The sequence below is a fragment of the Gigantopelta aegis genome, chromosome 14 (genome assembly GCF_016097555.1).
Source record: "Gigantopelta aegis isolate Gae_Host chromosome 14, Gae_host_genome, whole genome shotgun sequence".
In the NCBI taxonomy this organism is placed as follows: Eukaryota; Metazoa; Mollusca; class Gastropoda; order Neomphalida; family Peltospiridae; genus Gigantopelta; species Gigantopelta aegis.
The window spans coordinates 36,907,991-36,924,282 of record NC_054712.1 but is presented as its reverse complement, the minus strand read 5'-3'; the positions used below and the strand labels follow the sequence as shown (position 1 = coordinate 36,924,282).

At 38.2% G+C, this 16,292-nt stretch overlaps 1 protein-coding gene across 1 annotated transcript in view; it reads right to left on the bottom strand.

Moving 5' to 3' along the window:
• The window catches only part of LOC121388093 (short transient receptor potential channel 3-like), a 251,271-nt gene that overhangs the window by 44,171 nt on the left and 190,808 nt on the right, over nucleotides 1-16,292 (bottom strand). Inside the window, exons 2-4 of the mRNA XM_041519309.1 lie at nucleotides 14,993-15,105; nucleotides 1,809-1,967; nucleotides 279-770 (exon numbers count right to left, since the gene is read on the bottom strand). Coding sequence (XP_041375243.1) covers nucleotides 279-770; nucleotides 1,809-1,967; nucleotides 14,993-15,105 — 764 coding nt within the window. The remainder of the gene's footprint in view (nucleotides 1-278; nucleotides 771-1,808; nucleotides 1,968-14,992; nucleotides 15,106-16,292) is intronic.

Here is a 16,292-nt window from a genome sequence, read left to right as displayed (position 1 = left end):
AGCGATCGCTTGATGCGCGGTCGGTCTGGGATCGATCCCCGTCGGTGGGTCCATTGGGCTATTTTTCGCTACAGCCAGTGCACCACGACTGGAACAAGAAAAAGCCTAATGGAATGGATCCCAAACCGACCGCGCATCAAGCAAGCGCTTTATCGCTGGGCTAGGTCTCGCCATCGATACAAAATAAAGTCCTTGTAGTTTATTTTAGCATCCAATTGCAATTAAATTGAATTGACTAGTTTTCATGATGATTTTTTGTTACCACAAAATTGTCTCACCTTAAAATATTTCTCCACTTTGGCAACAGCTCTCAACTCTCGCGCTAACTCAAACGAAGTCAGAATGGGATCCTTACTCGACAAGGAAATATAGGCCCCGCTCGCCAGTCCCTTATACGCGTTTAGCCGCGTCTTAGCCAGCCGTAACTGGTCGAACTCGAGTTTGTTACTACACTCCTGACAGTGACAGTAATAGTGGTGAGGTTTCGGGATCGTCTCTCCCCGCAACAACAACAACTGCACTATCTCGAACTGGTTGCGCTCCGCCGCCAAGATGAGCGGCGTGATGTCGGAGGAGAATGGCGAGTCTTCGCTGGTTGTGTTGTAGAAGTAGTCGGCCTCGCCGAAACGCTTGTTGTCCTTGCTCGAATCCTTGTACTTGTGGTGTTTGAGGATCGTCTCGGCGATCTGCTCGTGGCCCGCACTGATCGCTTGGAGGAGCGCCTCGTGGATGTTGCTGATGTTACACTTGTCCAGTAGTAGTTCCACTACCTGCGAATATACACAGAGAGAAAAAAAGGTTTTAAGAGTTATATTTAACCGTGCCGTGGTTAAGGCATCGGTCATAAGGTTTGGTAGGTACTGGGTTCGCACCGAATGTCGAAATAACCATAGTGTTATATTAGGCGCCAAACAGTTTGAATTTAAAACGTACTGATGTGTCGCTATCACAAAAAAAAGGCCGAATTTAAAGCCCGCTTTACTTAACCCAAGTGTTTAAGCATTATAAATGTATGTATAGTCCTGTTCATAACCTTGATTCAATGAAACAAGCTATAATGGCCTTCACGCAGCCGCGTATCCCAATCTTTTGTTATGCAAATAGCCGTAGTTATTTACAGAAGACAAAACACAATATTTTTTTTTGTAAAATGTAAATAAGTCAACTTCGTGCATTTTAGCTGATGAATTGCATATAAGACCTGTGAGGGTTTGGGTTTGTTTTTTTATGCAAATATAAAGAAAACAAGGATAGAATAGGAATTAAACGTAACATTTGCAAAAACTTAGGGTCTAAACAATTGAACATGACTATAGTTATATACGTGGCATACACAAACATTCATTGCAAATTTGGCCCATATTTGTTTCTTTCACAGTTTATAATGTGCTGAGGTGTCATTAAACAAACAAGGCGGGACGTAGCTCAGTGGTACAGCGCTCGCTCGATGCGCGGTCGGTGTGGGATCGATCGATCCCCGTCAGTGGGCCCATTGAACTATTTCTCGTTCCAGCCAGTGCACCACGACTGGTATATCAAAGACCGTGGTATGTATTACCCTGTCTGTGGGATGATGCATATAAAAGATCCCTTGCTGCTAATCGAAAAGAGTAACCCATGAAGTGACGACAGCGGGTTTTCTCTCTCAATATCTGTGTGGTCCTTAACCATATGTCTGACGCCATATAACCGTAAATAAAATGTGTTGAGTGCGTCGTTAAATAAAACATTTCTTTCTTTTTTTATTAAACAAACATTCCTTTCCTTTTTTCCCCTTTTTTTTGAGGGGGGGGGGGGGCTGTACAAACCTCGAGATGCTCGTTGCCGACGGCCAGCCGTAGCGGCGTTCTGCCGAGGATGTCACTGTAATCGACGTTGAAGTTGTGGTGTTCCTCGAGGAGTCGCTGCACGGTGGGGATGTCGCCAAACTCCGCCGCGAAGATGAACTCTTCCTCCAACGACGACAACTGTCAGGTAAAACAATAGAGAGTTAGCTATTAGTGGGTGAGTGAGTGAGTGAGTGAGTGAGTGAGTGAGTTTAGGGTGAGTTATAGAATGGATGGATGAATGGATGGATGGATGGATAGATGGATGAACGAAGATGAACTCTTCCACCACCGACAACTGTGAAACAATATTATTAGTTGTTAGTTCAGCGAACAAATCAGTGAATGAATGTTTGGATGGATGGAAGGATGGAAGGAAGAAAGGATGGATGGATGGATGGATGGATGGATGGATGGTCGAAGATGAATTCTTTCTCCAATGACAACTGTCAGGTAAAACAATAGAGTGTTAGTTGTTAGTTCAGTGACAGAGTGAGAGAGTGAGCGAGTGAATGAGTGAATGAGTGGATGGATGGATGGATGGATGGATTAAGGTGAAATCTTTCTCCAACGACAACTGTCGGGGCAACAATAGTGTTAGTTGTTAGTTCAGTGAGTGAGTGAATGGATGGACGGATGGAGGGAGGAAGGAATGAATGAAGGAAGGAATGAATGGAGGGATGAATGGAGGGAGGGAGGGAGCGATAGGGATAGAGGGAGGGATGAATGAATGAATGAACGAACGAACGAACGAACGAACGAACGAATGAACGAACGAACGAACGGACGGACGGTCAATCGATCGATCGATCGATCGGACGGAGGGACGGACGGACAAAAAAAATGATTGGAAGAATATTTACCCTGTCGTACCCATTGCTACAATAGACAATTTCTACTATTTATACAAAGCGGCTATAACATGTAGTACTCTAAGTAATAAACGTTTGTTTAAATAAACCATTATTGAAATACATAATTTTCATCAAAATTGGCTAAGACTAAATTATTTCTAGTGTGAGGCCAGGGACACTCAGCTCTGATAAATATAACTGCGCCGTCTCATACATATCGAGGTTAAATTATTTAAATTTAAATATCAACACATTAATGGCGATCCCAACTTAACACTACAGGAAAACAGTCTCATCTACAAAGCAATTCACAATTTCATTGCTGAAAGTAAACGTTTTAACTGATAAAACCGTTCACCTTCTCCTTTACTCTTCTTGTCTCTCTGTTCTAATCTATATACAAATATTAATACTTTGACGGGTTAAATACACAATAGTTTTATATTCTCCAACACTAAATTCATATCTTGAACTTTCTATGTTGACCAGTTAATATTTCAATTGTATAATGTAGGGAACGGTCTTTATATAGGCTATGCCTGTTGACCAATCCCATCTGTTAATATAAACAGAAATAAATATTGTTTAAATCATCTGTGGTCTGTGTGAAAGTGCATATAAAAGACCACTCGCTGCATTAGGAAAAGTGTAGCGGGTTTCCTCTGGTGATTTGACGTCCAATAGCTGATGATAAGATAAAACAAAAAGTGCTCTAGAGGCGTCGTTAAATAAAACAAACTTTACTTTTTCTCTGATGACTACATGTCAGAATTACCAAATGTTTGACATCCAATACCCCAATGACTAATACATCAATGTGCTCCAGATGTGTCGTTAAACAAAACAAACGAACACCTGTGGAAGAACTGTAAGCACGACTACGTATTAAAAGGAAAATCTATATCATTCTTATTAACTTTGTTTTCTGTGCTACTGTCACCGAGGATAAATCACTATTTTTAACAATGCCTGTTTGCTATTAGTATCATCAGACTATAAATCCAACATGCGGCTCAGTTAAGTGTCCTGCGCTACGACTCCTAATGAAGAGATATTCATACGCGAGTTGGATCGAATCTGATGAATGCGAAATAAGGCAAAATCATGACAGTGCTATCTCGGGTCGTACGTAATCAAGTTATTAGGGGATACGGGTAGTATCTTTTTGCATTTTGTTTTTTGCTTGGGGCAAATTTCTCTACTCCAATGCTTTTAGACCTGAGTACTTGAAATACGTTACATCAAAGCAGAAAGCAAATGTTTAAATTGTTTGGGTTTTTTCCCAAAACTCTAATGAGATATTGGTTAATAAAGAATTAAACATAAGACTGAATTTTTAATAATTAAGCTTAAATTCGGAAACTTCATTTACTTGTTGGGGTTTTGTGTGTGTGTGTGTGTGTGTGTGTGTGTGTGTGTGTGCGTGCGCGCGGCTATTCTCTCTCTCTCTCTCTCTCTCTCTCTCTCTCTCTCTCTCTCTCTCTCTCTCTCTCTCTCTCTCTCTCTCTCTCTCTCTCTCTCTCTCTCTCTCTAACCCAATAGCCGATGTATTTTTCGTGCTGGAGTGTCGTTAAACATTCATTCATTCTCTCTCTCTCTCTCTCTCTCTCTCTCTCTCTCTCTCTCTCTCTCTCTCTCTCTCTCTCTCTCTCTCCCAATAGCCGATGTATTTTTCGTGCTGGAGTGTCGTTAAACATTCATCCATTCTCTCTCTCTCTCTCTCTCTCTCTCTCTCTCTCTCTCTCTCTCTCTCTCTCTCTCTCTCTCTCTCTCTCTCTCTCTCTCTCTCTCTCTCTCTCTCTGTCTCTGTCTGTATGCGCGCGGAGGGCGTGTTTGTTTATTTGTTTGTTTTGTATGTATTTGTTTAGATGTTGTTTTCCTTTTCTTTCTTCTTTTTAAAAAATTGTTTTGCTTTGTTTCGTTTTCCTTTTTTCTTTTGTTCTGCTTCATTTCCCCACATAGTTTTGTTTTAATTTTCTTTACGTTCATGTTTGCTATTTGAAACCTCATGAACGTCACAAGCAAATTTGATTCTGACCACAATAATTACTTGGCCGTTTTGATTTCAGTGGATCGCTCGTATCAGCTGGCCTTGCCTATTTCTTTGATTAATGAGCGGTACCAGAATCATTTTCTTACACACTCGTTGGTGAGAACATCATGCTTTATTTTTGTATAGCACATGGGTTGTTTACACACGTACGTGTGTTAACAATTTCAAGGCATACAACTGGCTGCGCCTAGGTGATGACCGGGTCACCACTACCATGCATCCAGTGCAAAACAACACGGTGGAAATAGATTACACTGTGACGTATAGTTAACCTGACAATCATGTGTCTGTGACACGTAAGTTAGCTTCAAGTGCAACGGCTGTAAATAACTTTTAGTCGAAAAATTTGATAAAATTTGCTTAAAACCTGGTTTTTGTGAGATATGTAAGAAATAGAATGATACATTCGTGTCCGTTAGATACCATATATTTCACAACTCGTTGTTTAAAAACGTATCAAACTCGCTTTCGCTTGTTAGATACATTTAAAAACAACTCGTTGTGAGATAAATGATATCTAATGGCCACTCATGTATTATTCTCGCGAGTATCAGTTGAAATGAAATGAAACGAACATGTGGTCCTTTCAATCATCTTATTACTGTAATGTATTACTTTAAACCCATTTCCCAGCCATTTTTATACATCATTATAAAGAAAGAAATGTTTTATTTAACGACGCACTCAACACATTTTATTTACGGTTATATGGCGTCAGACATATGCTTAAGGACCACACAGATTTCGAGAGGAAACCCGCTGTCGCCACTACATGGGCTACTCTTCCGATTAGCAGCAAGGGATCTTTTATTTGCGCTTTCCACAGGCAGGACAGCACAAACCATGGCCTTTGTTGAACCAGTTATGGATCACTGGTCAGTGCAAGTGGTTTACACCTACCCATTGAGCCTTGCAGAGCACTCGATCAGAGTTTGGAGTCGGTATCTGGATTAAAAATCCCATGCCTCGACTGGGATCCGAACCCAGTACCTACCAGCCTGTAGACCGATGGCCTACCACGACGCCACCGAGGCCGGTACATCATTATAAATGCTATTAATCAAGTTTTAATTATAATTAAAGGAACAGACCCTAAATTTAGCCCGTGAAAATGGACACTAATTTTAGTTAATCTACAAACCTGTAACGCATTTGGATAAGGTTATGACAGAGAGAAGCTGAAGTCTGTGATGTTTAAACAGGGAAATAGTCTAAAAATAGCTAGAGCATGTCTCGATAATCATTACTTCTCAGACGAACGACACGTGCGTTTTTAGAATGAAAGTTAAAGTTTGTTTTTATTTAACGACACCACTAGAACACATTGATTTTTTATCTTATCCTCGGCTATTGGACGTCAAACATATGGTCATTCTGACACTGTTTTTAGAGGAAACCCGCTGCCGCCACATAGGCTACTCTTTTACGACAGGCAGCAAGGGATCTTTTATTTGCGCTTCCCACAGGAAGGATAGCACAAACCATGGCCTTTGTTGAACCAGTTATGGATCACTGGCCGGTGCAAGTGGTTTACACCTACCCATTGAGCTTTGCAGGTTTTTAGAATGATGAAAAATGCATTTTATGGTGTTAGAAAAACCAGGATGACCAGAAACATTTCGGATACTCGGAAATAGATAATCTAAGCAATAAAATCTAAATAATGTTTGATTTCAGTGATTAAAAACGTCTCTAATAGTGAACAATACACCGTAGTGTTTAAAAAATAAAGTCTGTCGCTTTAATTCTTTAATCCAACTTATAAGTTCCAATAATTTACGAAATAATTTTATTTAATCTAGTTTTAAATTGCATATTTGTATTTGTAGCGTGTATTTGTCAGTTTGTATTTGTATTGTTTCTTTGTGAATTGCCAGGATGGACGTGCCTGAACCTTAATTGGATAGAGGCACGTTAAATCAGAACAACAGTACCATGGCACGTTATTAGGTTCGTATCTCTGCACAATGCAGTCCAACGGACATTTGGCAAAACAGTGGTTGATTCCATACATCTCTATCTAGTGCCTGTTCTATAGGAGGACAGCCACTCCCGAGGAGATCCTTTACTGGAGATTGCGTCATTCTTGCACAGTCATAAAGAGATAGTGCCACTCCCAGACTAGTTTACTAAATCAAAACTAGCACTGGATAGAGCTCATTGGAAGAAGTACATCTGTGAAGACATGCACTCATGAACCATTGTCATAACAATGATGATATCGGGTGTTAGCGGAAGGTGAGCATACCCTTCCCTATAGGTGGCACACTAAAACGAGTTTCCCAATCTCAACAAAAAAGAAGAAGAAAGAAATGTTTTATTTAACGACACACTCAACACATTTTATTTATGGTTGTTTGGCGTCAGACATATGATTAAGGACCACACAGATATTGAGAGAGGAAACCCGCTGTCGCCACTTCATGGGCTACTCTTTTTCGATTAGCATCAAGGGATTCTTTTATATGCACCATCCCACAGACAGGGTAACACATACCACGGCATTTGATATACCAGTCGTAGTGCACTAGTTGAAACGAGAAATAACCCAATGGTCGCACCGACGGGAATCGATCCCAGACCGACTGCGCATCGAGCGATCGCTTTACCACTGGGTTGCGTCCCGCCCCCAATCTCAACAGGATTTGATGCTGAACTGATTGTCAGGTTTTGATGTTCATTTAACCTCGTGTTTTGCACACAACCTTGATATTTTATTGACTAGAATATCCATTTTTTGTACACCCGCAGAGCTTCTTGTCATCTTGGTGTTTATGATGCCCCCAAAATGCAACTTTCTAAACTGGCGTGATTCTAAACACGCACGTACCTCTGAGAAATACTCTATTTTCTGAGGGTATTTTCCCCGTTTGAACGACACACTCGTTGTTGACTATGTGGCCTCAGATTACAGTTATCTTCCCATTTGGTTGTCCAAAATCCGGAAGTTTCACCGCGCAAGTAGTCTGCTGTTTGACTGTGATTATTTCATGGCAGACAGCTATGAAGTGGCAACTGTTTGACTGAAGTGACAGGGGATAGCATGTAGTTTGTAAACATGTGTAACTTGTTGACATTGAAGACTTGTTTGTGGTAATTCCGGCCCATGCAAAAGTAGTGCTTTTTGTGTAAAATGGGTGTACTCCGGCCTGGTTTAGAGGGTATGTCTGTTTAAACCAATATGCTGGGAGAAAGAGCTGGACAACAGGGGTTGTCCTTTTCAGGGTGTGTGTCCCCCATGCAGGCAAAGGTACATACAAAACTTCACGGGCCTGCTGATATTAATAAAATGTTATAGCCACTAAGGCTATATAGAAACATATAGCGAAATTAATTGTGGTCTGAGGCCTGATATAGTTCACACATTACACCGGTTAAATGCTTGATTCTGATGAAAGTATTATAACCAGAGAGGTGAAATTACACAGACTGATTGTGCATACCACAAGGAATATGAAAACTAATTTATTTATTTTCTAAATATTTTATTAAATTAAAAAACTTTTTTTTGAATTTATTAAAAATTAAAATTAAAAGTTTCAACTTTTAAATTTCAATATCCTCCAAAATAGCATAAAATGACCTCTGATGTTACTACAGGTTGTTGCAATATTTTTAACAGTTTTGAGCTAATAATTTGGTAAAAAGAGCAAAAGTTGGATTTTGTTAGTCAATATTGAGATTTTAATTTTTTTTACATATTGAATTTTAATGAGTTTCTCAATTATTGCAATTGGACAGAAGATCTAAATATAATGAATATATCACTACTAAATGTAATTAAACACTTTAAATAAATAGTATACAGTTTTTAACAAGATTAAGTACTCTAATAATACATTTCACCTACATTTATGTAAATTACACACTTCAGTCATTTTTCAAAAATGGTCTTTTATCCTTAGAAAATCTAATAGGCTAATATTCTATGCTGTCTGAATGTATTTATTGTGTTCAGTAATCAGATGCTGGTATACTTGTCAAGTTTATTGCAGAAAATGTGCCAAAAAGGTTAACATTTGGCTTGTAATACATATGGCAGAATAATCCATAATGCATATTCAGTGGTCATTACTACAAACATCCTTCCAATCAAGAAATACTACACTGAGGTATCCCAGACACTGGCACATGACTACACTTGTTAACAGTTATCACTGGAAACTGAAAAAATATGGTGCAAGTACCTCTTGGTAGGATTTATATCAGCATTTTGTGACAAAATCTTCATTTTCAAAGTTGTCGTCAACAAAAAAAATATTATGGTGTATACCTAAGTAATATCTGTAGGGCATATTCATATTAATATGCATTTATATGGACTGTTTTGCCTTTTACAAAGTGGCTACATGTCTAATACAGTAAATGAAGTAGATTAAGTAAATACAGCAGGTCAAAATTGAATATGAGGCCTATCATGTCTAATTTTCCCTGAAATTAGTGTGTAAACATTTGTTGCAAATGGCCCCAATTTTGTGACTTTCACCATCCCTCTGACACATTTCTAATAATGTATCATGAATTCAGTCACCATATCTTTACTAAGCCTCCACTTATCATATCTAAAATGCAAAATTTTACAGTTTTAGATTTTTTTGTTTCTCAAAAATTTAAATTTAAGTTTAATATTTAATTAAAAATGAAGTAAAATCTAATGATTGATTTTTTTTCCTATAAATATTTCAAATCTTTCCAAGACAACACTGTGCAGATAGAACATATGTAGAAGAAAAAATAGCTGCTCATTGTATGAAGAAATTCCAAAATTTGATAAAGTTATTACATTTTGAAGTTGGTGTCCCTCAAGTTTCCATTGCTAAAATTGGCCATGGCAAGGCACTGTGGTAGGTGTTTTAACACAGCCTCTGTATACTCTCAGTTTAAAGGTGACATACCGATACTTACCGAGCATTGCTTTAATATGTATATCATTGGAATGCATTAGTGTGGGCCAGTTTTTAGGGGAAAAAATGGACTGATAGGCCTCAGATTACAGTTATCTTCCCATTTGGTTGTCCAAAATCCGGAAGTTTCACCGCGCAAGTAGTCTGCTGTTTGACTGTGATTATTTCATGGCAGACAGCTATGAAGTGGCAACTGTTTGACTGAAGTGACAGGGGATAGCATGTAGTTTGTAAACATGTGTAACTTGTTGACATTGAAGACTTGTTTGTGGTAATTCCGGCCCATGCAAAAGTAGTGCTTTTTGTGTAAAATGGGTGTACTCCGGCCTGGTTTAGAGGGTGTGTCTGTTTAAACCAATATGCTGGGAGAAAGAGCTGGACAACAGGGGTTGTCCTTTTCAGGGTGTGTGTCCCTCATGCAGGCAAAGGTACATACAAAACTTCACGGGCCTGCTGATATTAATAAAAATGTTATAGCCACTAAGGCTATATAGAAACATATAGCGAAATTAATTGTGGTCTGAGGCCATGTAACTTTTATCCAAGGACCTAATTCAGTCTCGTAACTTTGCGATCTCGCAGTGCAATGCTAAAAGTCTTACAAAGAGGATGCTTTGTTGTCTAACAGAGGCTAAGAGAGTTTTGTGAATTAGGCCCCTGATGTTTAGGTTTGTCTTTACAATACTCGATGCATTTTTCGTGTTGTGGTGTCGTTAAACATTCATTCATTCATTCATTCATTATCCAGATGTAGATTAACGAAACATACCAAATTGGGGTCTAAATCTTAATTTTTTGCTAAAACAAATCCACATCTAGAGTAAATAACTGGAATTATATTTGCATGTAAGTATGTCCAGCATTTTACATCCAAACATTTTGAAAATGTTCCTTGCATAGGGAGTATTCTTATCATAATTGATCCAGGATAGCACTGGGTATCTTCGTGCTGTGTAGATTTAGTAATTTTGCGAGCAATTTCTTAAAGGGACATTCCTGAGTTTGCTGCAATTTGAAAGATGTTATCAACGTTTTAACGATTGTAATGACATACTAGTATCAAATATATTTTTCTGCATAAAATGTTAGTCGCTGTATATTAAACGTGTTTCTGGTTGTTCTAATATTTGTACTAGGTTAAATTTCATTTTATTTCCTAAAAAAACATTTCGTACGTACTAAATTATTTTAAGACAAAATCCAATTTGGGCTTCTTACAAATATTACGACGACCAAAAACATATTGAATATACAGACACTGAAATTCTAAACAAGAAAATATATTTAATATGTAAGTTTACTAGTAGAAATATTTTATTAGTCCGAAACATCTTACAGTGCAGCAAACTCAGGAATGTCTCTTGATCTGATGAGATGTTCTATTTCAGCCTGATGATGTCACAGGATGTAGTTCTAAATCGTATTACCCAAATCACAGTATCGCAAGAATTGTGACGAGAGCCAAACTGTCCCACCGATTCAGCTTCTAGAGCTTCTGCATATATTATGGCCTAAGCAAAAACTAATCGATTCAATAAGAATTCTAATACCACTGGCATATAAGAGTTTTCCCCATTGATTAATTTTCGTGGAAAATCGGACGATTTATATACGGTTTTTTATTGGCAACAAGGGTTTACCACGATGAGAAAATTCCGAGAGCGTGTCTCATACGCTGTCACTTAACCTCATGTGTGGTGTTTTCGTTAGTATATTAATTCCGTATAATATTAGTGCGGTTCGTTGTTAACTCAAAGATTTACCACATAGGCTCGTCCCAGCATCCAAATAGTGCGGTAAATATGTATAGTTAACAACGAAACACAATTATATTATTCCCTAATTATACCCAATAGAATTAATTTTAGGTCAGTAGATTTTGTTTATATGCAATCTGCATTATTTTTGTCACAGATGATTTCTAAACGTTCTTTGAGTAAATGTTGACCAAAAATGCAAATATTGTACGCATTGTAAAACCAACAGAACATGTATATGTACTATACAGAAAAATGTCGAAAATGTCTATTGGCCCGTAACTAATGTTTTTGAACCATTAACTTATGAAGGTGTTTGTGTTTGTTTGTACTTGTCTTCTATACACTGGCATTCTGACATAATAAATTGTTAATTCCATTCTCAATAGAGTTTCATTAATTTACAAAATATTTCTTATTTCTATTAGAACAGCACATGATGGTGTATTATTAATGATTGTAATAGAATAAAATGGTCAAGAGAAAATATATACATTAGTAACATAAAAGTAATATATTTTGAAGAATATATTCTGCGTTCTGTTTTGTTGTTGTTGCTGCTGATGTTGATGTTGATGTTGTTGTTGTTGTTGTTGTTTTTGTGTGGGGTAGGTTGTTCGGTATTAATACAATGTATAATAAATCTATACAAAAAAAAAGAAGTTTGTTTAACGACACCACTGGAGCACATTGATTTATTAATCATTGGCTATTGGATATCAAACATATGGTAATTTTGACAGTCATAGTAAGGAAACTCGCTACATTTTTCCATAAGTAGCAAAAAATCTGTTATATGCACCGTTCCGCAGACAGGATAGCATATATCACGGCCTTTGATATACCAGTCGTGGTGCACTGGCTGGGACGAGAAATAGCCCAATGGCCCCACCGACGGGGATCGATCCTAGACCGATCGCGCACCAGGCGTGCGCTTTACAACTGGGCTACGTCCCACCCCCACTAAATCTAAACAGCATGAATTGAATATACCTAGCGCTATCCTAAACCGGTTAAGATAAGAATACTCCCCATGTTGAATAGTTACATATGTTTATTTTCTTTCTTTCTTTCTTTCTTTTCTTTTCTTTTTATCGTATTTTCGTTTTCAACTTTATATTAATATTGATTTACAGCACACAATGAACCAAATGTCATTGCTTTTATTCCTCTATTGTTCACATTCCCACTGGTATGTGTGTGTGTGTGTGTGTGTGTGTGTGTGTGTGTGTGTGTACGTGCGTGCACGTACTCGTGTGTTCATCGACATATCTAATAACTGCAACATGTAAATCTACACCAACCGCTCATCAAGAAAAAGAGGACGTACATGTAATCGATAGCCCCTCTCAGACACGTAACTGCCATTTTGTTGGTCAGTCCAGACAGCTAAGTATCGTGTGAGACCACCAATCTAAAATAGCACTAACTGTATCACTGGACCAGACGCGTGTAGTGGATTCTGGGCAGGGTTCACTCCCCCTGCTGAAAGCGAATTTTCTTCTGTTTTTTTAGATATATTTTCCGGAGGAGCATGATTCGAATCCCTTATAACCATCCCTCGCTATAGCCTTGGGTCTCACTCAACACCTCCCTGCCCCGGAACCACCCACGTGCTATGTCAGAGGCTGGACCCGTGGTAGGCGTGCCTGAACCTTTAGTGGATATGGGCACGTAAATAGAGTTCCCATTCCACTCACTAAACATATACCATCGGTCGGTGAAGTTTATGTTAAATTACCAAACTTTAAATGAAGATTGCTAGAAGAATGGGTTGTCGTTGGCACTAACATCATATACCATTACGAATATATATTATATAAGCATTTATTTTCACTCCAAAATTTAGAACATATATATATCTTTGTTTTTGCTGTCTGGTCGCACTGGCTGTAATATCGGCCCGAACAGGTGGTGCAGGGACCGATTCACATCAGCCGCCTGTTCCGCTATACACCAATGACTCAAAACAATATTATTACAAAATAACATGAGAAAAATCCAACCAGAGGGCTTACCATTGAAAACTTTACAAATCGTTTTAATTCTTCCCCAATTACTAGAAGTGAATATGTGAGTATATCACAATTAGGAAATATAGTGGACCATGATGAATGAACTATGCCCCTGGAGTGAACTGTGTAGTGAGACCTAGACCTAGACCCCCGTGCAAATCTCTGAACACGAACCTGCCTCAAGTTCAACCAAATAACGTTCGCGAACTATTTGATTGGTGCCCGACGTGGCCATTTGGTTTACAGTGAAGCGCATAAATCATTCTAGCGGACGTTTTTTCTGCTCGGTCTGTATGAACACATGCCTGTTGTTACAATTATATTGATTACTGTATGGAAATATCTTCATATGCCGTAGCCTACGGCCTGAGTGTAAATAGAGTTCAGTTCACTCAGGGCTCACCATGGATCAAAAATACCTGCAGCCAAAATATTAGCCAAACGGGATTTCTATTAGCCAAAATTAAAGGGAAAAACCCTAGTTTATAAACACTATAGGCATATTTTTCACTATTTGAGCTGTTTATGATGACTGAAATTAAACTTTACTTATATTTTATTGCTTAGATTGTCCATTTCTGTACAACCGAAGTTGTTCTGGTCATCCTCCTATATTTAAAAAAAAAAACCGCACGTGCGTCTGAGAAGTAAAAGTTATGGAGTCGAGTTTTAGTCTATTTTTAACGGTATTTCATCGTTTCAACTTTACAGACTTGTTTCACTCTCTTGTAACGTTATCCAAATGTGTTACAGGTTTGTAACTTAACCAAACTTAGTGTCCATTTTTACGGGTTGAAAGTAAGGTCTGCGCTTTTAAACTATTTTAGCCAAATATTTGTTTGCGCAGTACTCTATAGAGTATTCATATATGAATATGAAAATCCATCTTTTTCAGCTCATTATGTACAAAGTGGCATAAAACTGAGTGACGAAACCATATTCCCTGAAAACAAATCGACGTTAGGTAAAGTCGTGACTGCTTCCATGATCAACTATAAGGTGCTCGTCCTTAAGAGGACTGCCACTCCCTATATTTTTTTTTTTTTTAAAAATTATACAGTGATCATTTGCAGTCAGAACTCTGCATATAGGAATCCAAAGAAAGCAATGGGATAGGGCAGTTAATATATTTCTTTGATTTTACAGCGATGGTTGGGGGTCGTGTACACTATCTTAAAGGGACATACCCTACTTTCAACCTGTGAAAATTAATACTAAGTTTAGTTAATCTACAAACCTGTAACACATTTGGATAAAGTTACAATTGAGTGAAACATGAGTCTGTGACTTTGAAATGGTGAAATACCCTCTTATAATAGACTAAAACACGACTCCATAACCGTTACTTCTCAGACGCACGTGCGTTTTTAAAAATATGAGAAATGCATTTTGTGATATTAAAAACACCAGGATGACCAAAAATACTTCGAATGTACAGATATTGGTAATGTAACCAATAAAATCTAAGTAAAGTATGATTTAAGTTATCAAAAACGGTTATAATAGTCAAAAATATGCGTTAGTGTTTAAAAACTAGGGTATGTCTCTTTAATAATGACACTTCAGACTCAAACGTTACTCACTGATTTGTGCCCTCCCAGCCCCTTGTCTGCGCTCAGGTTGAGTCTCGACGTAGCACGCTTGCTGTATGCTGATCTCCCGGGCATGTTGACGTCACCTTGATCATTATGCCGAGCTGCAAATAGAGACACATTTGTCCAAATTTGAAGAGAACCTTTCCAAAACGCAGGCCATCACAACTATATTTAGGGTGGAACGTATCCCAGTGGTAAAGCGTTCGCTTGGGTTTTGGGTCGGTATACGACTGATCTTCGTCCGCGAGATCACTAGGCTGTTTTTTTCGTTCCTACCGACGGGAATCGAACCTAGACTGACCGCGCTTCAGACGAGCGTTTTACCATTGGGCTACAACCCTACGCCCAAGAAGACGAAATAAACGAAAGCGATTACAATTGTTTAACTGTTATTACTACCACCATCATCATACACATTGTAATTAGTTTGATAATTATTGTCCAAATTAGCTCCGTAAGCAATTATGTGTTAAACTGACGGTACCTTTAGTCTGAAGGGACGTAGAAAGTGTTGTTCTTTCTACGTCCGAATATGGTTACATATCATATCATATCATGACATTCATTGATATCATATAGCTGGTATTCAAAACTTGTGGCACCATGTTTCAACCGTTTCTCAACCAAAATAGTGCAACAAATGGACACACAAACCAAAAATGTATAACCTACCGTACTCGCTAAATCCCGATTGAAGTACCTGCATCATCCAACTAAATCTTCCAACAACAACATAAAAAAATTCCCGCCGTTTTAAACGTGCTAAATAGAGGAAGGCAACTCGCCCTGCACATTAAAAAAATACTGACTCAATGTGCCTTCTGCACTAACGGTACAATGTGTTCGACACATGGCAGTACATGTTTCTGCATTAAATTCTCATCTCAGCTGTCGACTGGTTTTCGTTTTATTTATACAGTATATGGATTTTTAAAACTTAATTTACAGAAATGGGGGAAATATAATACAAGCGTACATTTACATGAACTAAAATTAAGTTTCGTCAGATGCGAAATAATTTCAAAACAAAGTATCAGAGCGCAAGCAAACCCAGAGACTAATTTTGCAAAATGAGATATAAGGTACTGAGAGAAAATAAAAAGAAAACTATTTGGTATTGTACACTAAATTGCAGTCATACTATCCGTGCATCTGTCTGTATACAGTAAAAGATGTAATGTAGGACCGAATGACAGTAATGTGAGGCTGAATGTCAGTAATGTTGGACTAAATGTCAGTAATGTGATGCTGAATGTCAGTAATGTGATGCTGAATGTCAGTAATGCGA